Source organism: Ranitomeya imitator, chromosome 5 (assembly GCF_032444005.1).
Source record: "Ranitomeya imitator isolate aRanImi1 chromosome 5, aRanImi1.pri, whole genome shotgun sequence".
Lineage (NCBI taxonomy): Eukaryota > Metazoa > Chordata > Amphibia > Anura > Dendrobatidae > Ranitomeya > Ranitomeya imitator.
The window spans coordinates 132,729,620-132,756,048 of NC_091286.1; the positions used below are offsets into that span (position 1 = coordinate 132,729,620).

General features: G+C 44.4%; 1 protein-coding gene across 2 annotated transcripts in view; it reads left to right on the plus strand.

The window, feature by feature from the left end:
• ADGB (androglobin) overlaps nucleotides 1–26,429 on the plus strand; it is a 591,174-nt gene that overhangs the window by 107,446 nt on the left and 457,299 nt on the right. For both annotated transcript variants that reach the window (XM_069769164.1, XM_069769163.1), the window contains exon 8: nucleotides 3,200–3,390. In XM_069769164.1, the coding sequence (XP_069625265.1) occupies nucleotides 3,200–3,390 (191 nt within the window). The remainder of the gene's footprint in view (nucleotides 1–3,199; nucleotides 3,391–26,429) is intronic.

Sequence of the window (26,429 nt, forward strand, 5' to 3'; positions counted from 1 at the left end):
TCCACTATCACTGGGTATGGCTGGCCAAAGCGGCCTGACAAAACCCAGTTATATAACACACGCTCAGTTGGGGTGACATAAAGTAGGTCTGACATGTTGCCAAAAAACCACCAACACACCAACAGAAGCACAGCAACAAAATGGCCAGATTGGAGGCTGCCACCTGTTGTAGAGGCAATAAATAGGGTTGCTGATGATGATTTAAATTAATTGCACGCCTCAAAACCATTAAATGTCCATTTTGGAAGGTTGCAAGAAAAAAACACTATACGGCTGACATACGGAGGAACACATGCATAAAATAAGCAGCCACACCTTGCCAACAGATGACATATGGATCACTATTCAGGGAATATTTCTGCGTATTAGGCCCGTAGAAAACGGACCTTATTTTTATACGTTAGGTCTGACCCGGCCTAACTGTTGTAAACAGACATGTTAGCTGGCAAAAATATCAGCAAGCCTTAAGGTATGTTCACAAGTAGTGTTTTTTCTGCACCAAAAACCAAGTGATGGCAGGAAAAACACTGCATTAAATACATTCATTTTTGTATTATTACATGCGTTTTTGCAGTGTATTTACTTGCATTTTTCACCATTCATTTTAATTTGTGAAAGATGCAGCACAAATGTTGCAATAATTGAAATAATTGACATGCTGTGTCTTGACAAAAACGCAGAAGGGCTCAAAATACATGGGGAAAAAATATACTGCATTTGTATAAGATTTCAGAAATCTCATCAATTATGCTGCTACTATAAAACACTGCATTTTTGACACACTAAATATTCTGAGTGAATTACTTAGCAAAAGCATTGCAAAACATACCTGTGTGAAACATACGTCTGTTTTTCAAATACATTGTACCATACATACCTGTGTAACAATACAAAATATTTTTTATCTGTTAGCAATAATGTAATTTTAAGAAAGACATGACAGAACTTTTTAACTGATTAAAAACAGAATTTCTAAGATTTTAAATAACTGAATCCCCTTGGAACATTCTGAAAATTAATATTTTGTCAAGCGTTTATATAATTTGTGGAAATAAATCATAAAACTTAAATGTTAATACAAGCGGAGCCTTAGATTTCCTCCTAAAGGGAAAGTATCATCTATATTTTTTTACTAATTAAAACCAGAGTGTTATGATAGTGTAGCAAATCACTCAGGAAAATGGGTAACACGCTAAAAACTGCAATTGACCCTGCTGGTTCGGGTACAGACTAGAGATCCTGAACTCACTGTCCCTAATGGTTCCTGCTTGAGCTGAGATAGCCCTAAACACAGACTAGAGCATGTCAACTCGGACCTATGCTGCCTCAAAGGCTGTCGAGTTCTTCACAGAGCATGAACTGGAGGGCAGAGTAGAATTCAATTTACCTACAGCAGGGAACAGGATATACCAGCGGGGGGAAAGTATATAAAGCCGCACCAGAAAGGTGATAGGGCAGACAAGTGAGTAAAAGAAAATGTCTAACCCTAAAAAGACTGAAGCAAGGATTACAGAAACTAAACACCTAGAGAAAAGGTGTATCTGCTGTGGCTTGGCGGACAGAGAAACCGACCATAAAGCACAGGCTCAAGGATTTGAACCCAGAGGCATGACACAAAGCCAGCAAAAAAAAAATCTGAACTGTTTTTATTTTGCTAATCATAGATTTATTTTAGTTCATATACACTACCGTTCAAAAGTTTAGGGTCACTTAGAAATTTCCTTATTTTTGAAAGAAAAGCACAGTTTTTTCCAATTAGGCTAACATTAAATGATTCAGAAATACGCTCTATACATTGTTAATGTGGTAAATGACTATTCTAGCTGCAAACGTCTGATTTGTAATGCAATATCTTCATAGGTGTATAGAGGACCATTTCCAACAACCATCACTCCAGTGTTCTTATGGTACTTTGTGTTTGCTAACTGTGTAAGAAGGCTAATGGATGGTTAGAATACCATTGAAAACCCTTGTGCAAGTATGTTAGCACAGCTGAAAACAGTTTGGCTGATTAGAGAACCTATAAACCTGACCTTCCTTTGAGCTAGTTGAGAATCTGTAGCATTACATTTGTTGGCTCCATTAATGTCTCAAAATGGCCAGAAAAAAAGAACTTTCATGTGAAACTCGACAGTCTATTCTTGTTCTTAGAAATGAAGGCTATTCCATGTGAGAAATTGCCAAGAAACCAAAGATTTCCTACAACGGTGTGTACTACTCCCTTCAGAGGAGAGCACAAACAGGCTCTAACCAGAGTAGAAAGAGAAGTTTGAGGCCCCGCTGCTCAACTGAGCAACAAGACAAGTACATTAGAGTCTGTAGTTTGAGAAATCAACACCTCACAAGTTCAATTTCATCCTAGGACAATGACCCAAAGCCCACCTCCAAATTATGCAAGAACTAGTTAGGGAAGAAGCAGGCAGCTGGTATTCTATCTGTAATGGAGTGGCCAGCGCAGTCACCAGATCTCAACCCCATTGAGCTGTTGTGGGAGCAGCTTGACAGTATGGTACGCAAAAAGTGCCCATGAAGCCAAGCCAACTTGTGGGAGGGGTTTCTGGAAGCATGGGGTGACATTTCTCCAGATTACCTCAGCAAATTAACTGCTAGAATGCCAAAGGTCTGCAATGTTGTAATTGCTGCAAAGGAAGCATTCTTTGACGATAGCAAAGTTTGAAGGAGAAAATTATTATTTCAAATAAAAATCTTTTTTTCAAACCTTGTCAATGTCTGGACTAGATGTTATATTCATTTGGCAACTAATTTGATTAATAAAAGCATGAGTGTTCATTGAAAACACAAAGTTGTCTGGGTGACCCTAAACTTTTGAACGGTAGTGTATATATTTTATTATTGGGGCTGGTGTTAACTGCATATTTAAAGCAGCCACATAGGTCATATAGTGGAGATGTTCATTGACTTCTATACCTGAGTTTTGCTCAGTGATCAGTTATTATGTTATCTATACATAGGTATTATCTTTCATTGCAATATTGTCTGTGATGATAATGACAAAGTGATCTCTACAAAATAGAGAATTTCAACTTAATATGAAACTCCATGGCCAAAGTGAAAACTGGAAGATTTTATGATTTGATGTAAATAAAGATTGGTTTGGAAAAATATCAGAGAAACTCAATGTAAACAGATTACTTCTGATGTCATATTCCTTCTTACTGTAATTATTCCCATATTTCAGAAATGACTGTCTTGAAGAAGTGTGGGAGCTCTTAAAAAGAATTGTTCCTGAATTTAAGTTACCTAGCGATGAAGTAGAAGAACCCAAGCCCAATGGAGTAGAAGACAAATCCAGAGACAACAAGCTATCAGACGTCAAACCAGAAATCCCTGTGCCCATCATAATTAAGCCCTCAGAAAAGAGCGGCAAAGGTAATTTTACTTTCAGTGTTTATGCAAGAAATCAAGTGTCGCTGAAATGTTGCAACCTGTTTCTCTGTAATTTAATTGAAGAGGATGATAGAACACATTTCATGCACTTAGCTTTTCATGCTAATTAAAACTGTTGGTTAAAATCCTCTTTAGGCTAATGAAAGCCTTGACATGGCAGGATTGATATCTTATTTTGAATGAGACACTCTAGGCAGGTTTTATACACTAAAGTAGGCACAATTAAAAGTGCCCTGAGCTGCAGCCATTTGTTTCTAAAAACAAGAAGGCTATTTTGTTTTTTTTGCCTTTGGACAATATGTCTCTCGAACTTTTTTCTTCCAACAGATGATAAGCAAAAGGGCGATACAATTGTTTGCTATGATGTATATACCACTAGCTTTGCAATGATGTAATTTACTGCATCTAAAAATGCAAATACAAAGGTCAGGGACATACCATCCATAGCGGCCACACATGCTTCAACACCATGACCCCTCCTCCATCTAACCATCCATAAAAATCTGGTGCTTTTCTTTGCCGTCCGTAATGTCCAGCAGAAAAAAGCGCTGTCTGTGATTTGTTAAAAATTTTACCGAAGTTTGTACTGTGCATGCGTGAAAAAGGTTGACATGTGCAGTACAAATAGAAGAGTGACCACAGCGCACTGCGAACCTTGCAGAGAGACGGATTCCTGGACATGGCCCCCACGGCTTCTCAGTATTCAGGCACACGACTGGCAAGTATGGCTGATATTCTCAGCCAATACTTTCTCCTCCATCTTCACTGCCTCTGGCTGCTGCTCGCAACAGCTTCCAACAAGGAGTCAGTACATCCGACAACTCTCATTCCTTCTGATCAGTTCTGACAACTGAACTACCTGACTGATGTTTGCATGAGCTATCACACCAATCCCCCCTACGCCCCTATAGCTACCTCCACCCACTGTACTGAGGGGACTTTATTGGGAAAATGCTGAAGTGGCCCATTCAGAAGCAATAGCTGCAGTGTGAATACTGCCTGAATGGGCCATTCCAGCTGTTAATCAATAAAGCCCCTCAGTACAGACGGTGGTAAGTGGCTACAGAGTGGAGGGGAGGTTGATGTGATGGCTGATGTTCACATGGGTCAGGCAGCTGTCAGAGCTTCTCAGAAGGAAGGAGAATGAGTGTCAGATTCAGTGACTGCTCAGAGGCTGCTCCCAGCAGCTATCAGAGGTAGTGAAGAGGCAGGAGACAGGACTAGCTAAAAGCTGGTGATCTGGCCAGTAGTGCTGATGGATGGACAGACAGAAGACCACCAGGATGGAGCTGCTGATGATGGAAGAATGCACCTGCCAGAGGGACATCAAATGTAAACTAGATTGTGGCCCGATTCTAACGCATCGGGTATTCTAGAATATGCATGTCCCCGTAGTATATGGACAATGATGATTCCAGAATTCGCGGCAGACTGTGCCCGTCGCTGATTGGTCGAGGCAACCTTTATGACATCATCGTCACCATGGCAACCATTATGACATCATCGTCGCTGTGCCCGTCGCTGATTGGTCGAGGCAACCTTTATGACATCATCGTCGCCATGGCAACCATTATGACATCATCGTCGCTGTGCCCGTCGCTGATTGGTCGAGGCAACCTTTATGACATCATTGTCGCCATGGCAACCATTATGACATCATCGTCGCTGTGCCCGTCGCTGATTGGTCGAGGCCTGGCGGCCTCGACCAATCAGAGGCGCAGGATTTCTACGTCGATACTGTGCCCGTCTCTGATTGGCTGAGGCCTGGCGGCCTCGACCAATCAGAGAGCCGGGATTTCCAGGACAGACAGACAGACGGAAAAACCCTTAGACAATTATATATATAGATAATAAAATGTGTAGCGATTGGACCACTCTTCTTTTGCAAACTGCTCCAGGTCTCTCATATTTGAAGAGTGGCTTCTCCCAACAGCAATTTTAATATTTCTCCATAGGTGTTCAATGAAAGTTAGATCCGGACTCATTGCTGGTCACTTCAGAACTCTCCAGCGCTTTGTTTCCATTAATTTCTGGGTGCTTTGTGAACTATGAGGTCATTGTCCTGCTGGAAGGCCCATCACCTAGGATGCAAACCTAGCTTTCTGACACTGGGCACTACATTGCGGTCCAAAATCCTTTGATAATCTTCGAATTTCATGATGCATTACACACAGTCAAGGCACTCAGTGCTAGAGGCGTCAGAACAATTCCACACAATCTTTGAACCTCCACCAGCTTTGACTGTTGGTACTGTGACTTTTTTTTGTGGGCATCATTCCATTTCCGGTAAACAGTAGAATGATGTACTTTACCAAAAATTTCTAACTTATTTTCATATGTCCACAAGACGCTTACCCAGAAGGATTTTGGATTACTCATGTACATGTTGGCAAACTGCAGTCTAGCTTTTTTATGTCTCTGTGTCAGCATGTGTCAGCCATGACAGTATATACAGATGGTGAATTAAGTATTGAACAAGTTACCACTTTTCCAAGTAAATATATTTCTAAAAGTGCTATTGACATGAAATTCTCATCAGATGTCAATAACAATCTATCCAATCCACACAGGCAATGAAATCAAACCATAGGTGTCCATAAAACAAGTTATGAGCAATAATGAGAATTAACACAGAAAAAATTTTGAACACACTTACTAATTTTTTTTAAATACTTCATACAAAAGCCTTTGTTGGTGATGACAGCTTCAAAACACCTCCTGTATGGAGAAACTAGTAGCATGCATTGCTTAGGTGTGATTTTGTCATGTTCTTTCACACAAAGGCAGGGGTCACACTTGCGAGTGCAATGTGAGAAACTCGCATGAGTTTCTCGCATCACTACCTGACACTGCTGCCAGCACTCAGAACGGAGCGTTCAGCTGCATAGAAATACATGCAGCCGCACGCTCCGGTCCAGAGTGCCGGCGGCAGTGCTGGGTAATGATGCAAGCGACTCGTACGAGTTTCTTACATTGCACTCGCAAGTGTGACCCCGGCCAAACACTCTTCAAATCCTGAAGTTTTCGTGGGATTCTGCTATGAACTTTGAGCTTTAGTTACTTCCATAAATTTTCAAATGCATTCAGGTTAGGTGATTGGCTGGCCCATACAAGCAGCTTTATTTTTTTTTCACTGAAACCCATTGAGAGTTTCCTTGGCTGTGTGTTTGGAATCATTGTCTTGCTGAAATGTTCACCCTCATTTCATCTTCAATGAAAATTGTATATTCACACTGAAGGCATCAAAACTATGAATTAACACATGTGGAATTATATACTTAACAAAAAAGTGTGAAACAACTGAAATTATGTCTTATATTCCAGGTTCTTCAAAGTAGCCACCTTTTGCTTTGATGACTGCTTTGCACACTCTTGGGATTCTCTTGATGAGCTTCAAGAGGTAGTCACCGGGAATGGTCTTCCAACAATCTTGAAGGAGTTCCCAGAGATGCTTAGCACTTATTGGCCCTTTTGCCTTCACTCTGTAGTCCAGCTCACCCCAAACCATCTCGATTGGGTTCAGGCCTGGCGTAGCACCCCATCACTCTCCTTCTTGGTCAAATAGCCCTTAAACAGCCTGGAGGTGTGTTTGGGGTCATTGACCTGTTGAAAAAGAAATGATGGTCCAACTAAACGCAAATCGGATGGAATAGCATGCCACTGCAATTTGTTGTGGTAGCCATGCTGGTTCAGTATGCCTTCAATTTTGAATAAATCCCCAACAGTGTCACCAGCAAAGCACCCCCAAATCATCACACCTCCTCCTCCATGCTTCACGGTGGGAACCAGGCATGTAGAGTCCATCCGTTCACCTTTTCTGCGTCGCACAAAGACACGGTGGTTAGAACCAAAGATCTCAAATTTGGACTCATCAGACCAAAGCACAGATTTCCACTGGTTTAATGTCCATTCCTTGTGTTCTTTAGCCCAAACAAGTCTCTTTTGCTTGTTGCCAGTCCTTAGCAGTGGTTTCCTAGCAGCTATTTTACCATGGAGGCCTGCTGCACAAAGTCTCCTCTTAACAGTTGTTGTAGAGATGTGTCTGCTGCTAGAACTCTGTGTAGCATTGACCTTGTCTCTAATCTGAGCTGCTGATAACCTTCGATTTCTGAGGCTGGTGATTCGGATAAACTTACCCTCAGAAGCAGAGGTGGCTCTTGGTCTTCCTTTTCTGGGGCGGTCCTCATGTAAACCACTTTCTTTGTAGCACTTGATGGTTTTTGCCACTGCACTTAGGGACACTTTCAAAGTTTGTCCAATTTTTCGGACTGACTGACCTTCATTTCTTAAAGTAATGATGGCCACTTTTTTTTCTTTACTTAGCTGCTTTTTTCTTGCCATAATACAAATTCTAACAGTCTATTCAGTAGGACTATCAGCTGTGTATCCACCAGACTTCTGCAAAACTGATGATCCCAACCCCATTTATAAGGTAAGAAATCCCACTTATTAAACCTGACAGGGCACACCTGTGAAGTGAAAACCATTTCCGGTGACTACCTCTAGAAGCTCATCAAAAGAATGCCAAGAGTGTGCAAAACAGTCATCAAAGCAAAAGGTGGCTACTTTGAAGAATCTAGAATATAAGATATAATTTCAGTTGTTTCACACTTTTTTGTTAAGTATATAATTTCACATGTGTTATTTCATAGCATTGATGCCTTCAGTGTGATTTTACAATTTTCATAGTCATGAAAATACAGAAAAATCTTTAAATGAGAAGGTGTGTCCAAACTTTTGGTCTGTACTGTACATATAATGTGTATCTATATTGAGTAGGTCATTGATAAAATACTGGAGGGAAGATATGTGTCACTGAGGATGTTAGCCTCAGTTATATGAACCCGGAAGAATGCTCCAGCATGTTATGTGCTGAGAAGGGTTAATCAGCCGTAATAGGGCTGGGTTTTTGTGAACAGCTGAAGAGGTGGGTGGGAGGCAGATCACCATATCTCCACCTCAGGGTGTTGCTTAGAATGTAAATGTTAAGCCTTTGGACTCATTTAGGGTTCGGTGTGTCTGGATAGGAGATCTCCAGAGCTGTGCTCAGGTTAAAGAGTGCAGAACCTTTTTTTTTTCTTTAGCGGGCAAACCCTGAAGCCACACAGACTGTACTATGTGCTATTTCATTTTTCCCATTATTCCAGAAAGGCTGTGTATGTTTATCAAATTTTAAACTGGTTTATGCAGAACATTTTTAGTTTCCACTGGGGAAAACTTAAACGTAAAGCGTTCCTGTGAATACTTTTGGGCAGCCAAGTAAGCTGATCTACCACAGTTGGTGGAAAATACATCCAACTTCCCCAGTAAGCACGTGTGATGGCTGTGGCCAAACTGCATGTCTTGGGTGAAGGTGGCTGCAGGTGTAAAAGCAGACAGCATGGGTGAGATGTTAAAACAGCTACTGCAGGATAATCTCCACCAGCAACAGCAATGGCAGCAGCAGCAGCTACAGCAACAGGAACAGCAGCAGCGACAACAGGAACAGTAGCGGCATCAGCAGGAACAATTTCAGCAGTAGCAGTCGGCATTCCTAATGGAGGCGATCCTTGCCAGGGCGACCGGCCCTCCTCCAAATCCAGGTGACAACTCATGTCTGGAAGGTGGTAAGACCTGCCATGCAAAAGATGACCTCTGGTGATGATGTTGAAGCATTTTAAACCATATTTTAAAGGATAGCAGAGCGCGAGTAGCTGCCACTGGAGCAGTGGGCAGAGGGGCTGATGCCCTACCTAACTGGCAAGACCTAAAAGGCTTATTATGATCTGGCCTTACAAGATGAGCAAGAGTATGCCAAACTGAATGCTACAATGTTGGTGCATTCAGGAGTAACTGTTGATCAGAGCTCAAAGAGTCCACCACTGGGCGTAATGTGTTGACAAACCACCTGCTCCCCAATGTTTGACTTGCTTCATCTTGTACAGAAGTACTTGCAGCCGGAGTCCTCAATCCCTACCCAGATGTTTGAACGTGTTGTTATGGACAGATTTATCGTTGGTCGGTGCAGACCTGGGTTGCCCATGGAGACACCCAGTATGCGGATGACCTATTTGGCTTAGTGAAAGGTACCAGGTCATCGAGAAGTCCTTAAGGAAGCCGGGCATCATTGCTTTCCCGTACTGAGGTACCCAAAAGGAGCCTCACACTCAAAAGAAGAAAGAAGGGTAATAGAGTCACAACTGGGGGGAGCCTATGGTCCCAAAGGGCCGCTGAGGGTTGCCAAAGGCCAGTAATAATAACTTAGTTTGTTGGAGGTGTCATGGTCCTGTGCATATCCGTTGTCCTCTGCCACCGAACAGATGGACTGTAGCATAGGAAGGTGCTGTTCGCATTATGCCTATCCGGTCTGCAGTGTGGACCATCAGCCTGGTGTGGAGCAGCAGGCATGTCCCGTGACAATAAACGGAGTACTGGTTTCTGAACTCTTGGACTCGGAGTTTGGTGACCTTGGTAAGCGCCACAGTCCTCGGAATGCTTGTGGGCATCTGCTGTATTCACAGGAAGCTAAGAACTACCCTGTCACAAGAGTGACCGGAGAAACGAACTGTGGCACTGAGTCCCATGAGGTCAGAGAAGTTAGAGACCTGTTACACCCAGCTATCATAGGGCAGGACTTTAGCTTATTCTGGAAGTTATGGCAAAAGACAGCATTGTCGAGTTACTCATATGAGAGCAAGTTCAACCATAAAAAATCCACATCCATCGGAGGCGGATGAGTTTTCCCTGGGTGTTCCTGCTGGCAATGAGGACGAGAAAGCAACCCATGAGGTCAACATTCCTGAGTTGGCGGTTTCTGGGGGGAATTTTGAGATTGCTCAAATGAATGCTCTGTTCTAAATGGGGTTGCTCAAGAGCCGGGGTCTGATACCAGGTTTCCATACTTTGCAGTAAATTAAGACTTGCTACACTGGCTTACTAAACTGAGCCGGGAGGTAATAGAGCAACTGTTAGTTCTGAGGCCTTATAGGCATAAGGTGTTAGACCTGGCCCATTCTCATGTATTGGGTGAGCATATGGGCTTAGACAAAACTCAAAAGTGGGTCCTTCAGAGGTTCTATTGGCTTGGATGTCTCCGAGACATTGTTACCTATTGCCAGTCCTGTTCCACCTGCCAGCTAACTGCTCCAGTCTCTCACTTCAGTAGACCCCTATTGCCATTACCCACTATAGAAGTCTCATTTGACTGCATTGCCATGGATTTTGTTGGTTCCCTAGTTCAATCCGCCAGAGGGCACCAATATATCCTGGTGGTCGGTCATGGACTACGCAACATGATACCGGGAGGCGGTACCACTGAGAATCTCCTCCACCAGGAGTATAGCCTGAGCGCGGGTCTGTATTTTTTCCAGGAGGAGCCTGCCAAAGAAGATCCTGATGGACCACGGACCTCCTTTTATGTCCAAAGTGATGAGAGAGTTGTGTAAGTCCTTCCAGATTATGTAACTTAGGACATCCATAGATGTATGGCCTGGTGGAGAGATTCAACAAGACCCTTTCCTGTATACTGGGTATAATCTTCAAAATATAAGAAAAAAGTTCATGAGCTCACCCTTGAATTGTTCACAGCAGGTGCAGTTATCCATGAAGGTGCATGAAATAGCTTTCAGGCCCGCATGCAAAGTTAATCCATAATGATCCAGCACATCTTCTTGATAATAAAAACTTTTACTGTATTCAAATCCTCTTAAAAACATTGTTGGAGATCAAGACAGAATGGGATAGCTAGTCCCACATGAGAATAAAACTTTACGCAATTCGACCCATGTGTGGGTCTGAGGCTATGTGCCCACGTTCAGAATTTTTCGCTTTTTTTTCGCATTTTTTCGGCTGTTCTCCGCTGCAAAAACTCTTTAAAAATGCTTACATTAAGCATCCCATCATTTTAATGCATTCCACAATTTTTGTGCCCATGCTGCTTCTTTTTCCGCAAAAAAAACCGCATCACGGAAAAAAACACAGCATGTTCATTAATTTTGAGGAAAATCTGCGCATTTGCCGCTATATTATTGTATTGGGAACCTCTGGAAAACAAATGTGAAAAATCTGCAAAAAAACCCGCAATAACTGCGCAAAAATCGCAATAAAAACGCGAAAAAAACACGAGCGGATTTCCTGTGAAAGGAGTCCGGATTTGCGCAGGAAAATTCTGCAAACATTCCTGAGCGTAGGCACATAGCCTTAAAGGGACTCTGTCACCTGAATTTGGAGGGAACAATCTTCAGCCATAGGGGCGGGGTTTTCGGGTGTTTGACTCACCCTTTCCTTACCCGCTGGTTGCATGCTGGCTGCAATATTGGATTGAAGTTCATTCTCTGTCCTCCGTAGTTCACACCTGCGCAAGGCAATCTTGCCTTGCGCAGGCGTGTACTACGGAGGACAGAGAAAGAACTTCAATCCAATATTGCAGCCAGCATGCAGCCAGCGGGTAAGGAAAGGGTGAATCAAATACCCGCCCCTATGGCTGAAGATTGTTCCCTCCAAATTCAGGTGACAGAGTCCCTTTAATTATAATGAGTAAAATATCCTGCTCAGGAGAGGAAATAATATTTGCGAAACAGCTGATGAATAATCAATGTTTGAACACATGCCAATCAATAAGGAACCCCATACACACAAGAAACCACATATCACATCTAGATCAAAAACTATGGAACAACACCCCAAAGATTAAGGCCGGCGTCACACTAGCGAGTTTTACGGACGTATGAGCGCATTAAATACGTCCGTAAAACACGCATTCCACACGGCCCAATTATTCTCTATGCCCCAGCTCCTATCTGCCGTATTTTACTGATCCGTATTATACGGCTTTCTACGGCCGTAGAAAATCGCAGCATGCTTCGTTTGTCACCGTATTGCACAAAAAAATCGCCAATGCAAGTCTATGGGGGTCCGAAAAATACGGATTACACACGGACCAGCAGTGTGACTTGCGAGAAATACGCAGCGGTGTTCTATAGAAAAGCCGGCAATTCAGTGCGGTGTACAGTAAAATCACACTGACAGCTTACAATAGAATAGGTGGAATAAATGTGTACACATAGAATAGGTATATATATATATATATATGTCAGTGAGACACATATATGTATATATATTAATATTTCATCCAGCGCTTGATAGCTTAAAAGCCGGTAATTCAATTGCCGGCTTTTGCTATCTCCTTCAAAAACCCGACATGATATGAGACATGGTTTACATACAGTAAACCATGTCATATCCCCTGTTTTTTTGCATACTCCACACTACTAATGTTAGTAGTGTGTATGTGCAAAATTTGGCCGTTCTAGCTATTAAATTAAAGGGTTAAATGGTGGAAAAAATTGGCGTGGGCTCCCGCACAATTTTCTCCGCCAGAGTAGTAAAGCCAGTGACTGAGGGCAGATATTAATAGCCTGGAGGGGGTCCATAGTTATTGCCCCCCCCCCCACTGGCTAAAAACATCTGCCCCCAGCCACCCCAGAAAAGCCACATCTGGAAGATGCGCCTATTCTGGCACTTAGCCTCTCTCTTCCCACTCCCGTGTAGTGGTGGGATATGGGGTAATTAAGGGTTAATGTCACGTTGCTATTGTAAGGTGACATTAAGCCAGATTAATAATAGAGAGGCGTCAATTCTGACACCTATCCATTATTAATCCAATTGTATGAAAGAGTTAAAAAAAACACAAACACATTATGAAAGTCTTTTAATGAAATAAACACACCGTTTGTTGTAATATTTTATTGTACGCTCAATCCACTCGCTGAAGACCCTCACTCTGTGACAAAGAAAAAATAGTAAACCAACAATATACATACCTTCCGTAGATCTGTAACGTCCCACGTTGTAAATCCATCTGAAGGGGTTAATTTTTTTTACAGCCAGGAGCTCTGCTAATGCAGCGCTGCTCGTGGCTGTAAAACCTGTTGTGAATTCTGTGGCAGAGCTCCCTCCTGTGGTCACAAGTGGTACTTCGGCTGATTCTCTCTGTGAGCTTCCGTTGGTGGAGGAAAGTGGTACTGCGGTGTTGTGAGTTCTGTTTTTGGGCTCCCTCTGGTGGTTACTGATGGTACTGGGTGACTTGTCTTTCCTGGGTTTCTGGGTTCCACCTGTTCCATCAGCATATGGGAGTTTCCTATTTAACCTGGCTTTGCTGGCATTTCCTCGCCGGTTATCAATGTATCCAGTGTGTCTTGTTACCTCTGCTCCCTGCTCCTAGAACCTTCTGGACAAGCTAAGTTTGGATTTTCCTGTTTCGTGTTTTGCTTATTTTGGTTTTTAGTCCAGCCTGCAGATATGTGATTCTCTGCTGCTGGTTGCTCTAGTGGGCTGAAATTGCTTTTCATGTACCATGAGTTGGCACATGAGTTCAAGTAATTTCAGGATGGTTTTTTGAAGGGTTTTTCGCTGACCGCGCAGTTCACTTTTGTATCCTCTGCTATCTAGCTTTAGCGGGCCTCATTTTGCTGAAACTGTTTTCATACTACGTATGTGCTTTCCTCTTATTTCACCGTCATTATATGTGGGGGGCTGCTATTTGCTGTGGGGTATTTCTCTGGAGGCTAGAGAGGTCTGTGTTTCTTCTGATAGGGGAAGTTAGATCTTCGGCTGGAGCGAGACGTCTAGGATCATCGTAGGCACGTTCCCCGGCTACTTTTATTTGTGTGTTAGGTTCAGGGTCGCGGTCAGCTCAGGTTCCATCGCCCTAGAGCTTGTTTGTATCTGTGCTTGTCCTTTTTGTGATCCCCTGCCATTGGGATCATGACAGTATAACCGGCCCACAAAGTGTTAATTGTATTGGCTGAAGTAGGAGGATAAGTAGTCTGAGGAAGTTTTTTTTTTTTTTTTTTTTCCCCTCAGAGTTTGCTGCCTAGCCTTATTGCAGCCTGGCAATAGACTCTCTCTTAAGAGTCTACAGAAGTTCTTGGGCTTTGCTAATTTCTATCGTCGTTTTATAACTAATTTTTCTAGTGTTGTTAAGCCTTTGACGGATTTGACTAAGAAGGGTGCTGATGTTGCTAATTGGTCTCCTGCGGCTGTGGAGGCCTTTCAGGAACTTAAGCGCCGGTTTTCTTCTGCTCCTGTGTTGCGTCAGCCAGATGTTTCGCTCCCTTTTCAGGTTGAGGTTGATGCTTCCGAGATTGGAGCGGGGGCGGTTTTGTCACAGAGAAGCTCCGATGGCTCAGTGATGAAGCCATGCGCGTTTTTTTCTAGAAAGTTTTCGCCGGCTGAGCGGAATTATGATGTTGGTAATCGGGAACTTTTGGCCATGAAGTGGGCATTTGAGGAGTGGCGTCATTGGCTAGAGGGTGCTAGACATCGTGTGGTGGTCTTGACTGATCACAAAAATTTGATTTACCTTGAGTCTGCCAGGCGTCTGAATCCTAGACAGGCTCGTTGGTCACTGTTTTTCTCTCGTTTCAATTTTGTGGTTTCATACCTGCCAGGTTCAAAGAATGTGAAGGCGGATGCTCTTTCTAGGAGTTTTGTGCCTGACTCCCTTGGAAATTCTGAGCCCTCTGGTATCCTTAGGGATGGGGTGATTTTGTCTGCTGTCTCCCCAGACTTGCGACGTGCTTTGCAGGAGTTTCAGGCGGGTAAACCTGATCCTTGTCCGCCTGAGAGACTGTTTGTTCCGGATAATTGGACCAGTAGAGTCATCTCTGAGGTCCATTCTTCTGCGTTGGCAGGTCATCCTGGAATATTTGGTACTAGAGACTTGGTGGCCAGGTCTTTTTGGTGGCCTTCCTTGTCGAGGGATGTGCGTTCTTTTGTGCAGTCTTGTGAGGTTTGTGCTCGGGCTAAGCCTTGCTGTTCTCGGGCCAGTGGATTGTTGTCACCTTTGCCTATCCCGAAGAGGCCTTGGACGCACATTTCCATGGACTTTATTTCGGATCTCCCTGTCTCTCAAAAAATGTCCGTCATCTGGGTTGTGTGTGATCGCTTTTCTAAAATGGTTCATCTGGTACCCTTGCCTAAGTTGCCTTCCTCCTCTGAGTTGGTCCCTCTGTTTTTTCAGAATGTGGTTCGTTTGCATGGGATTCCTGAGAACATCGTTTCTGACAGGGGATCCCAGTTTGTGTCTAGATTTTGGCGGACTTTCTGTGCTAAGATGGGCATTGATTTGTCCTTTTCGTCTGCATTCCATCCTCAGACGAATGGCCAGACTGAACGAACTAATCAGACCTTGGAAACTTATTTAAGGTGTTTTGTTTCTGCTGATCAGGATGACTGGGTTACCTTTTTGCCGCTGGCCGAGTTTGCGCTTAATAATCGGGCTAGTTCTGCTACCTTGGTTTCTCCTTTCTTTTGTAATTCGGGGTTTCATCCTCGTTTTTCCTCTGGTCAGGTGGAACCTTCTGATTGTCCTGGAGTGGACATGGTGGTGGATAGGTTGCATCGGATTTGGAGTCATGTGGTGGACAATTTGAAGTTGTCCCAGGAGAAGGCTCAGCAGTTTGCTAATCGCCGTCGCCGCGTGGGTCCTCGACTTCTTGTTGGTGACTTGGTGTGGTTGTCTTCTCGTTTTGTTCCTATGAAGGTCTCTTCTCCTAAGTTCAAGCCTCGGTTCATCGGTCCTTATAGGATCTTGGAAATTCTTAACCCTGTGTCGTTTCGTTTGGATCTCCCGGCATCGTTTGCTATTCATAATGTGTTTCATCGGTCGTTGTTGCGGAAGTATGAGGTACCTGTTGTTCCTTCTCTTGAGCCTCCTGCTCCAGTGCTGGTGGAGGGAGAATTGGAGTATGTTGTAGAGAAGATCTTGGATTCTCGTGTTTCCAGACGGAAACTCCAGTATTTGGTCAAGTGGAAGGGTTATGGTCAGGAGGATAATTCTTGGGTGGTTGCCTCGGATGTTCATGCTGATGATTTGGTTCGCGCTTTTCATAGGGCTCATCCTGGTCGCCCTGGTGGTTCTCGTGAGGGTTCGGTGACCCCTCCTCAAGGGGGGGGTACTGTTGTGAGTTCTGTTTTTGGGCTCCCTCTGGTGGTTACTGATGGTACTGGGTGACTTGTCTTTCCTGGGTTTCTGGGTTCCACCTGTTCCATCAGCATATGGGAGTTTCCTATTTAACCTGGCTTTGCTGGCATTTCCTCGCCGGTTATCAATGTATCCAGTGTGTCTTGTTACCTCTGCTCCCTGCTCCTAGAACCTTCTGGACAAGCTAAGTTTGGATTTTCCTGTTTCGTGTTTTGCTTATTTTGGTTTTTAGTCCAGCCTGCAGATATGTGATTCTCTGCTGCTGGTTGCTCTAGTGGGCTGAAATTGCTTTTCATGTACCATGAGTTGGCACATGAGTTCAAGTAATTTCAGGATGGTTTTTTGAAGGGTTTTTCGCTGACCGCGCAGTTCACTTTTGTATCCTCTGCTATCTAGCTTTAGCGGGCCTCATTTTGCTGAAACTGTTTTCATACTACGTATGTGCTTTCCTCTTATTTCACCGTCATTATATGTGGGGGGCTGCTATTTGCTGTGGGGTATTTCTCTGGAGGCTAGAGAGGTCTGTGTTTCTTCTGATAGGGGAAGTTAGATCTTCGGCTGGAGCGAGACGTCTAGGATCATCGTAGGCACGTTCCCCGGCTACTTTTATTTGTGTGTTAGGTTCAGGGTCGCGGTCAGCTCAGGTTCCATCGCCCTAGAGCTTGTTTGTATCTGTGCTTGTCCTTTTTGTGATCCCCTGCCATTGGGATCATGACAGTATAACCGGCCCACAAAGTGTTAATTGTATTGGCTGAAGTAGGAGGATAAGTAGTCTGAGGAAGTTTTTTTTTTTTTTTTTTTCCCCTCAGAGTTTGCTGCCTAGCCTTATTGCAGCCTGGCTACTTCCTCCTCCTCTTAATCTTTGAATGGCTCTGATCTCAGCTGTTTATCATGGACGTCCAGAGTTTGGCTTCCAGCCTGAATAATCTTGCCACTAAGGTTCAAAATATACAGGATTTTGTTGTACATGCTCCTATGTCTGAACCTAGAATTCCTGTCCCAGAGTTTTTTTCTGGAGATAGATCTCGTTTTCTGAATTTTAGGAACAATTGCAAGTTGTTTCTTTCTTTGAAATCTCGCTCCTCTGGAGACCCTGCTCAGCAAGTCAAGATAATTATATCTTTCCTGCGGGGTGACCCTCAGGATTGGGCATTTGCATTGGCACCAGGGGACCCTGCGTTGCTTAATGCAGATGCGTTTTTTCTGGCATTGGGTTTGCTCTATGAGGAACCTAACCAAGAGATTCAGGCTGAAAAAGCTTTGTTGGCCCTCTCTCAGGGGCAAGATGAAGCAGAAATTTATTGTCAAAAATTTCGGAAGTGGTCGGTACTTACTCAGTGGAATGAGTGCGCTCTGGCTGCAAAGTTTAGAGATGGCCTTTCTGAGGCCATTAAAGATGTTATGGTGGGGTTCCCTGCGCCTGCTGGTCTGAATGAGTCTATGACTATGGCTGTTCAGATTGATCGGCGTTTACGGGAGCGCAAACCTGTGCATCATTTGGCGGTGTCGTCTGAACCGTCACCTGAGATAATGCAATGTGATAGAATTCAGTCCAGAAGTGAACGGCAAAAGTATAGGCGGAAAAAAGGGTTGTGCTTTTATTGTGGTGATTCAGCTCATGTTATATCAGCATGCTCTAAACGCACAAAAAAGGTTGATAAGTCTGTTGCCATTAGTACTTTACAGTCTAAGTTCATTCTGTCTGTGACTCTGATTTGTTCATTATCATCCATTTCCGTCGATGCCTATGTGGATTCAGGCGCTGCCCTGAGTCTTATGGATTGGTCATTTGCCAATCGCTGTGGGTTTAGTCTGGAGCCTCTGGAAGTCCCTATTCCTTTGAAGGGAATTGACTCTACACCTTTGGCTATGAATAAACCTCAGTACTGGACACAAGTGACCATGCGTATGACTCCCGTTCATCAGGAGGTGATTCGCTTCCTGGTACTGTATAATTTGCATGATGTTCTAGTACTTGGTCTGCCATGGTTACAAACTCATAATCCAGTCCTTGACTGGAAATCAGTGTCTGTGTTAAGCTGGGGTTGTCAGGGGGTTCATGATGATGCACCTCCGATTTCTATCGCTTCATCTACTCCTTCTGAGATTCCTGTGTTTTTGTCTGACTATCGGGATGTTTTTGAGGAGCCTAAGCTCAGTTCGCTTCCTCCTCACAGGGATTGCGATTGTGCTATAAATTTAATTCCGGGCAGTAAATTTCCTAAAGGTCGTTTGTTCAATCTGTCAGTGCCAGAGCATACTGCTATGCGGGATTATGTTAAGGAGTCCTTGGAAAAGGGACATATCCGTCCATCTTTGTCCCCTTTGGGAGCAGGTTTTTTTTTCGTGGCCAAGAAAGATGGTTCCTTGAGGCCTTGTATAGATTATCGTCTTTTGAATAAGATTACCGTAAAATATCAGTATCCTTTGCCATTGTTGACTGATTTGTTTGCTCGCATTAAGGGGGCTAAATGGTTCACTAAGATTGATCTTCGGGGTGCGTATAATCTTATACGAATAAAGCAAGGTGATGAGTGGAAAACCGCATTTAATACGCCTGAGGGCCATTTTGAGTATTTGGTAATGCCTTTTGGACTTTCTAATGCTCCTTCAGTCTTCCAGTCCTTTATGCACGATATTTTCCGTGAATATCTGGATAAATTTATGATTGTGTATTTGGATGATATTTTGGTTTTTTCTGATGACTGGGAGTCTCATGTTCAGCAGGTCAGGAAGGTGTTTCAGGTCCTGCGGGCCAATTCCTTGTTTGTAAAAGGCTCAAAGTGTCTCTTTGGAGTCCAGAAGATTTCTTTCTTGGGGTATATTTTTTCCCCTTCTACTATTGAGATGGATCCCGTCAAGGTTCAGGCTATTTGTGACTGGACGCAGCCTACATCTCTTAAGAGTCTACAGAAGTTCTTGGGCTTTGCTAATTTCTATCGTCGTTTTATAACTAATTTTTCTAGTGTTGTTAAGCCTTTGACGGATTTGACTAAGAAGGGTGCTGATGTTGCTAATTGGTCTCCTGCGGCTGTGGAGGCCTTTCAGGAACTTAAGCGCCGGTTTTCTTCTGCTCCTGTGTTGCGTCAGCCAGATGTTTCGCTCCCTTTTCAGGTTGAGGTTGATGCTTCCGAGATTGGAGCGGGGGCGGTTTTGTCACAGAGAAGCTCCGATGGCTCAGTGATGAAGCCATGCGCGTTTTTTTCTAGAAAGTTTTCGCCGGCTGAGCGGAATTATGATGTTGGTAATCGGGAACTTTTGGCCATGAAGTGGGCATTTGAGGAGTGGCGTCATTGGCTAGAGGGTGCTAGACATCGTGTGGTGGTCTTGACTGATCACAAAAATTTGATTTACCTTGAGTCTGCCAGGCGTCTGAATCCTAGACAGGCTCGTTGGTCACTGTTTTTCTCTCGTTTCAATTTTGTGGTTTCATACCTGCCAGGTTCAAAGAATGTGAAGGCGGATGCTCTTTCTAGGAGTTTTGTGCCTGACTCCCTTGGAAATTCTGAGCCCTCTGGTATCCTTAGGGATGGGGTGATTTTGTCTGCTGTCTCCCCAGACTTGCGACGTGCTTTGCAGGAGTTTCAGGCGGGTAAACCTGATCCTTGTCCGCCTGAGAGACTGTTTGTTCCGGATAATTGGACCAGTAGAGTCATCTCTGAGGTCCATTCTTCTGCGTTGGCAGGTCATCCTGGAATATTTGGTACTAGAGACTTGGTGGCCAGGTCTTTTTGGTGGCCTTCCTTGTCGAGGGATGTGCGTTCTTTTGTGCAGTCTTGTGAGGTTTGTGCTCGGGCTAAGCCTTGCTGTTCTCGGGCCAGTGGATTGTTGTCACCTTTGCCTATCCCGAAGAGGCCTTGGACGCACATTTCCATGGACTTTATTTCGGATCTCCCTGTCTCTCAAAAAATGTCCGTCATCTGGGTTGTGTGTGATCGCTTTTCTAAAATGGTTCATCTGGTACCCTTGCCTAAGTTGCCTTCCTCCTCTGAGTTGGTCCCTCTGTTTTTTCAGAATGTGGTTCGTTTGCATGGGATTCCTGAGAACATCGTTTCTGACAGGGGATCCCAGTTTGTGTCTAGATTTTGGCGGACTTTCTGTGCTAAGATGGGCATTGATTTGTCCTTTTCGTCTGCATTCCATCCTCAGACGAATGGCCAGACTGAACGAACTAATCAGACCTTGGAAACTTATTTAAGGTGTTTTGTTTCTGCTGATCAGGATGACTGGGTTACCTTTTTGCCGCTGGCCGAGTTTGCGCTTAATAATCGGGCTAGTTCTGCTACCTTGGTTTCTCCTTTCTTTTGTAATTCGGGGTTTCATCCTCGTTTTTCCTCTGGTCAGGTGGAACCTTCTGATTGTCCTGGAGTGGACATGGTGGTGGATAGGTTGCATCGGATTTGGAGTCATGTGGTGGACAATTTGAAGTTGTCCCAGGAGAAGGCTCAGCAGTTTGCTAATCGCCGTCGCCGCGTGGGTCCTCGACTTCTTGTTGGTGACTTGGTGTGGTTGTCTTCTCGTTTTGTTCCTATGAAGGTCTCTTCTCCTAAGTTCAAGCCTCGGTTCATCGGTCCTTATAGGATCTTGGAAATTCTTAACCCTGTGTCGTTTCGTTTGGATCTCCCGGCATCGTTTGCTATTCATAATGTGTTTCATCGGTCGTTGTTGCGGAAGTATGAGGTACCTGTTGTTCCTTCTCTTGAGCCTCCTGCTCCAGTGCTGGTGGAGGGAGAATTGGAGTATGTTGTAGAGAAGATCTTGGATTCTCGTGTTTCCAGACGGAAACTCCAGTATTTGGTCAAGTGGAAGGGTTATGGTCAGGAGGATAATTCTTGGGTGGTTGCCTCGGATGTTCATGCTGATGATTTGGTTCGCGCTTTTCATAGGGCTCATCCTGGTCGCCCTGGTGGTTCTCGTGAGGGTTCGGTGACCCCTCCTCAAGGGGGGGGTACTGTTGTGAGTTCTGTTTTTGGGCTCCCTCTGGTGGTTACTGATGGTACTGGGTGACTTGTCTTTCCTGGGTTTCTGGGTTCCACCTGTTCCATCAGCATATGGGAGTTTCCTATTTAACCTGGCTTTGCTGGCATTTCCTCGCCGGTTATCAATGTATCCAGTGTGTCTTGTTACCTCTGCTCCCTGCTCCTAGAACCTTCTGGACAAGCTAAGTTTGGATTTTCCTGTTTCGTGTTTTGCTTATTTTGGTTTTTAGTCCAGCCTGCAGATATGTGATTCTCTGCTGCTGGTTGCTCTAGTGGGCTGAAATTGCTTTTCATGTACCATGAGTTGGCACATGAGTTCAAGTAATTTCAGGATGGTTTTTTGAAGGGTTTTTCGCTGACCGCGCAGTTCACTTTTGTATCCTCTGCTATCTAGCTTTAGCGGGCCTCATTTTGCTGAAACTGTTTTCATACTACGTATGTGCTTTCCTCTTATTTCACCGTCATTATATGTGGGGGGCTGCTATTTGCTGTGGGGTATTTCTCTGGAGGCTAGAGAGGTCTGTGTTTCTTCTGATAGGGGAAGTTAGATCTTCGGCTGGAGCGAGACGTCTAGGATCATCGTAGGCACGTTCCCCGGCTACTTTTATTTGTGTGTTAGGTTCAGGGTCGCGGTCAGCTCAGGTTCCATCGCCCTAGAGCTTGTTTGTATCTGTGCTTGTCCTTTTTGTGATCCCCTGCCATTGGGATCATGACAGTATAACCGGCCCACAAAGTGTTAATTGTATTGGCTGAAGTAGGAGGATAAGTAGTCTGAGGAAGTTTTTTTTTTTTTTTTTTTCCCCTCAGAGTTTGCTGCCTAGCCTTATTGCAGCCTGGCTACTTCCTCCTCCTCTTAATCTTTGAATGGCTCTGATCTCAGCTGTTTATCATGGACGTCCAGAGTTTGGCTTCCAGCCTGAATAATCTTGCCACTAAGGTTCAAAATATACAGGATTTTGTTGTACATGCTCCTATGTCTGAACCTAGAATTCCTGTCCCAGAGTTTTTTTCTGGAGATAGATCTCGTTTTCTGAATTTTAGGAACAATTGCAAGTTGTTTCTTTCTTTGAAATCTCGCTCCTCTGGAGACCCTGCTCAGCAAGTCAAGATAATTATATCTTTCCTGCGGGGTGACCCTCAGGATTGGGCATTTGCATTGGCACCAGGGGACCCTGCGTTGCTTAATGCAGATGCGTTTTTTCTGGCATTGGGTTTGCTCTATGAGGAACCTAACCAAGAGATTCAGGCTGAAAAAGCTTTGTTGGCCCTCTCTCAGGGGCAAGATGAAGCAGAAATTTATTGTCAAAAATTTCGGAAGTGGTCGGTACTTACTCAGTGGAATGAGTGCGCTCTGGCTGCAAAGTTTAGAGATGGCCTTTCTGAGGCCATTAAAGATGTTATGGTGGGGTTCCCTGCGCCTGCTGGTCTGAATGAGTCTATGACTATGGCTGTTCAGATTGATCGGCGTTTACGGGAGCGCAAACCTGTGCATCATTTGGCGGTGTCGTCTGAACCGTCACCTGAGATAATGCAATGTGATAGAATTCAGTCCAGAAGTGAACGGCAAAAGTATAGGCGGAAAAAAGGGTTGTGCTTTTATTGTGGTGATTCAGCTCATGTTATATCAGCATGCTCTAAACGCACAAAAAAGGTTGATAAGTCTGTTGCCATTAGTACTTTACAGTCTAAGTTCATTCTGTCTGTGACTCTGATTTGTTCATTATCATCCATTTCCGTCGATGCCTATGTGGATTCAGGCGCTGCCCTGAGTCTTATGGATTGGTCATTTGCCAATCGCTGTGGGTTTAGTCTGGAGCCTCTGGAAGTCCCTATTCCTTTGAAGGGAATTGACTCTACACCTTTGGCTATGAATAAACCTCAGTACTGGACACAAGTGACCATGCGTATGACTCCCGTTCATCAGGAGGTGATTCGCTTCCTGGTACTGTATAATTTGCATGATGTTCTAGTACTTGGTCTGCCATGGTTACAAACTCATAATCCAGTCCTTGACTGGAAATCAGTGTCTGTGTTAAGCTGGGGTTGTCAGGGGGTTCATGATGATGCACCTCCGATTTCTATCGCTTCATCTACTCCTTCTGAGATTCCTGTGTTTTTGTCTGACTATCGGGATGTTTTTGAGGAGCCTAAGCTCAGTTCGCTTCCTCCTCACAGGGATTGCGATTGTGCTATAAATTTAATTCCGGGCAGTAAATTTCCTAAAGGTCGTTTGTTCAATCTGTCAGTGCCAGAGCATACTGCTATGCGGGATTATGTTAAGGAGTCCTTGGAAAAGGGACATATCCGTCCATCTTTGTCCCCTTTGGGAGCAGGTTTTTTTTTCGTGGCCAAGAAAGATGGTTCCTTGAGGCCTTGTATAGATTATCGTCTTTTGAATAAGATTACCGTAAAATATCAGTATCCTTTGCCATTGTTGACTGATTTGTTTGCTCGCATTAAGGGGGCTAAATGGTTCACTAAGATTGATCTTCGGGGTGCGTATAATCTTATACGAATAAAGCAAGGTGATGAGTGGAAAACCGCATTTAATACGCCTGAGGGCCATTTTGAGTATTTGGTAATGCCTTTTGGACTTTCTAATGCTCCTTCAGTCTTCCAGTCCTTTATGCACGATATTTTCCGTGAATATCTGGATAAATTTATGATTGTGTATTTGGATGATATTTTGGTTTTTTCTGATGACTGGGAGTCTCATGTTCAGCAGGTCAGGAAGGTGTTTCAGGTCCTGCGGGCCAATTCCTTGTTTGTAAAAGGCTCAAAGTGTCTCTTTGGAGTCCAGAAGATTTCTTTCTTGGGGTATATTTTTTCCCCTTCTACTATTGAGATGGATCCCGTCAAGGTTCAGGCTATTTGTGACTGGACGCAGCCTACATCTCTTAAGAGTCTACAGAAGTTCTTGGGCTTTGCTAATTTCTATCGTCGTTTTATAACTAATTTTTCTAGTGTTGTTAAGCCTTTGACGGATTTGACTAAGAAGGGTGCTGATGTTGCTAATTGGTCTCCTGCGGCTGTGGAGGCCTTTCAGGAACTTAAGCGCCGGTTTTCTTCTGCTCCTGTGTTGCGTCAGCCAGATGTTTCGCTCCCTTTTCAGGTTGAGGTTGATGCTTCCGAGATTGGAGCGGGGGCGGTTTTGTCACAGAGAAGCTCCGATGGCTCAGTGATGAAGCCATGCGCGTTTTTTTCTAGAAAGTTTTCGCCGGCTGAGCGGAATTATGATGTTGGTAATCGGGAACTTTTGGCCATGAAGTGGGCATTTGAGGAGTGGCGTCATTGGCTAGAGGGTGCTAGACATCGTGTGGTGGTCTTGACTGATCACAAAAATTTGATTTACCTTGAGTCTGCCAGGCGTCTGAATCCTAGACAGGCTCGTTGGTCACTGTTTTTCTCTCGTTTCAATTTTGTGGTTTCATACCTGCCAGGTTCAAAGAATGTGAAGGCGGATGCTCTTTCTAGGAGTTTTGTGCCTGACTCCCTTGGAAATTCTGAGCCCTCTGGTATCCTTAGGGATGGGGTGATTTTGTCTGCTGTCTCCCCAGACTTGCGACGTGCTTTGCAGGAGTTTCAGGCGGGTAAACCTGATCCTTGTCCGCCTGAGAGACTGTTTGTTCCGGATAATTGGACCAGTAGAGTCATCTCTGAGGTCCATTCTTCTGCGTTGGCAGGTCATCCTGGAATATTTGGTACTAGAGACTTGGTGGCCAGGTCTTTTTGGTGGCCTTCCTTGTCGAGGGATGTGCGTTCTTTTGTGCAGTCTTGTGAGGTTTGTGCTCGGGCTAAGCCTTGCTGTTCTCGGGCCAGTGGATTGTTGTCACCTTTGCCTATCCCGAAGAGGCCTTGGACGCACATTTCCATGGACTTTATTTCGGATCTCCCTGTCTCTCAAAAAATGTCCGTCATCTGGGTTGTGTGTGATCGCTTTTCTAAAATGGTTCATCTGGTACCCTTGCCTAAGTTGCCTTCCTCCTCTGAGTTGGTCCCTCTGTTTTTTCAGAATGTGGTTCGTTTGCATGGGATTCCTGAGAACATCGTTTCTGACAGGGGATCCCAGTTTGTGTCTAGATTTTGGCGGACTTTCTGTGCTAAGATGGGCATTGATTTGTCCTTTTCGTCTGCATTCCATCCTCAGACGAATGGCCAGACTGAACGAACTAATCAGACCTTGGAAACTTATTTAAGGTGTTTTGTTTCTGCTGATCAGGATGACTGGGTTACCTTTTTGCCGCTGGCCGAGTTTGCGCTTAATAATCGGGCTAGTTCTGCTACCTTGGTTTCTCCTTTCTTTTGTAATTCGGGGTTTCATCCTCGTTTTTCCTCTGGTCAGGTGGAACCTTCTGATTGTCCTGGAGTGGACATGGTGGTGGATAGGTTGCATCGGATTTGGAGTCATGTGGTGGACAATTTGAAGTTGTCCCAGGAGAAGGCTCAGCAGTTTGCTAATCGCCGTCGCCGCGTGGGTCCTCGACTTCTTGTTGGTGACTTGGTGTGGTTGTCTTCTCGTTTTGTTCCTATGAAGGTCTCTTCTCCTAAGTTCAAGCCTCGGTTCATCGGTCCTTATAGGATCTTGGAAATTCTTAACCCTGTGTCGTTTCGTTTGGATCTCCCGGCATCGTTTGCTATTCATAATGTGTTTCATCGGTCGTTGTTGCGGAAGTATGAGGTACCTGTTGTTCCTTCTCTTGAGCCTCCTGCTCCAGTGCTGGTGGAGGGAGAATTGGAGTATGTTGTAGAGAAGATCTTGGATTCTCGTGTTTCCAGACGGAAACTCCAGTATTTGGTCAAGTGGAAGGGTTATGGTCAGGAGGATAATTCTTGGGTGGTTGCCTCGGATGTTCATGCTGATGATTTGGTTCGCGCTTTTCATAGGGCTCATCCTGGTCGCCCTGGTGGTTCTCGTGAGGGTTCGGTGACCCCTCCTCAAGGGGGGGGTACTGTTGTGAGTTCTGTTTTTGGGCTCCCTCTGGTGGTTACTGATGGTACTGGGTGACTTGTCTTTCCTGGGTTTCTGGGTTCCACCTGTTCCATCAGCATATGGGAGTTTCCTATTTAACCTGGCTTTG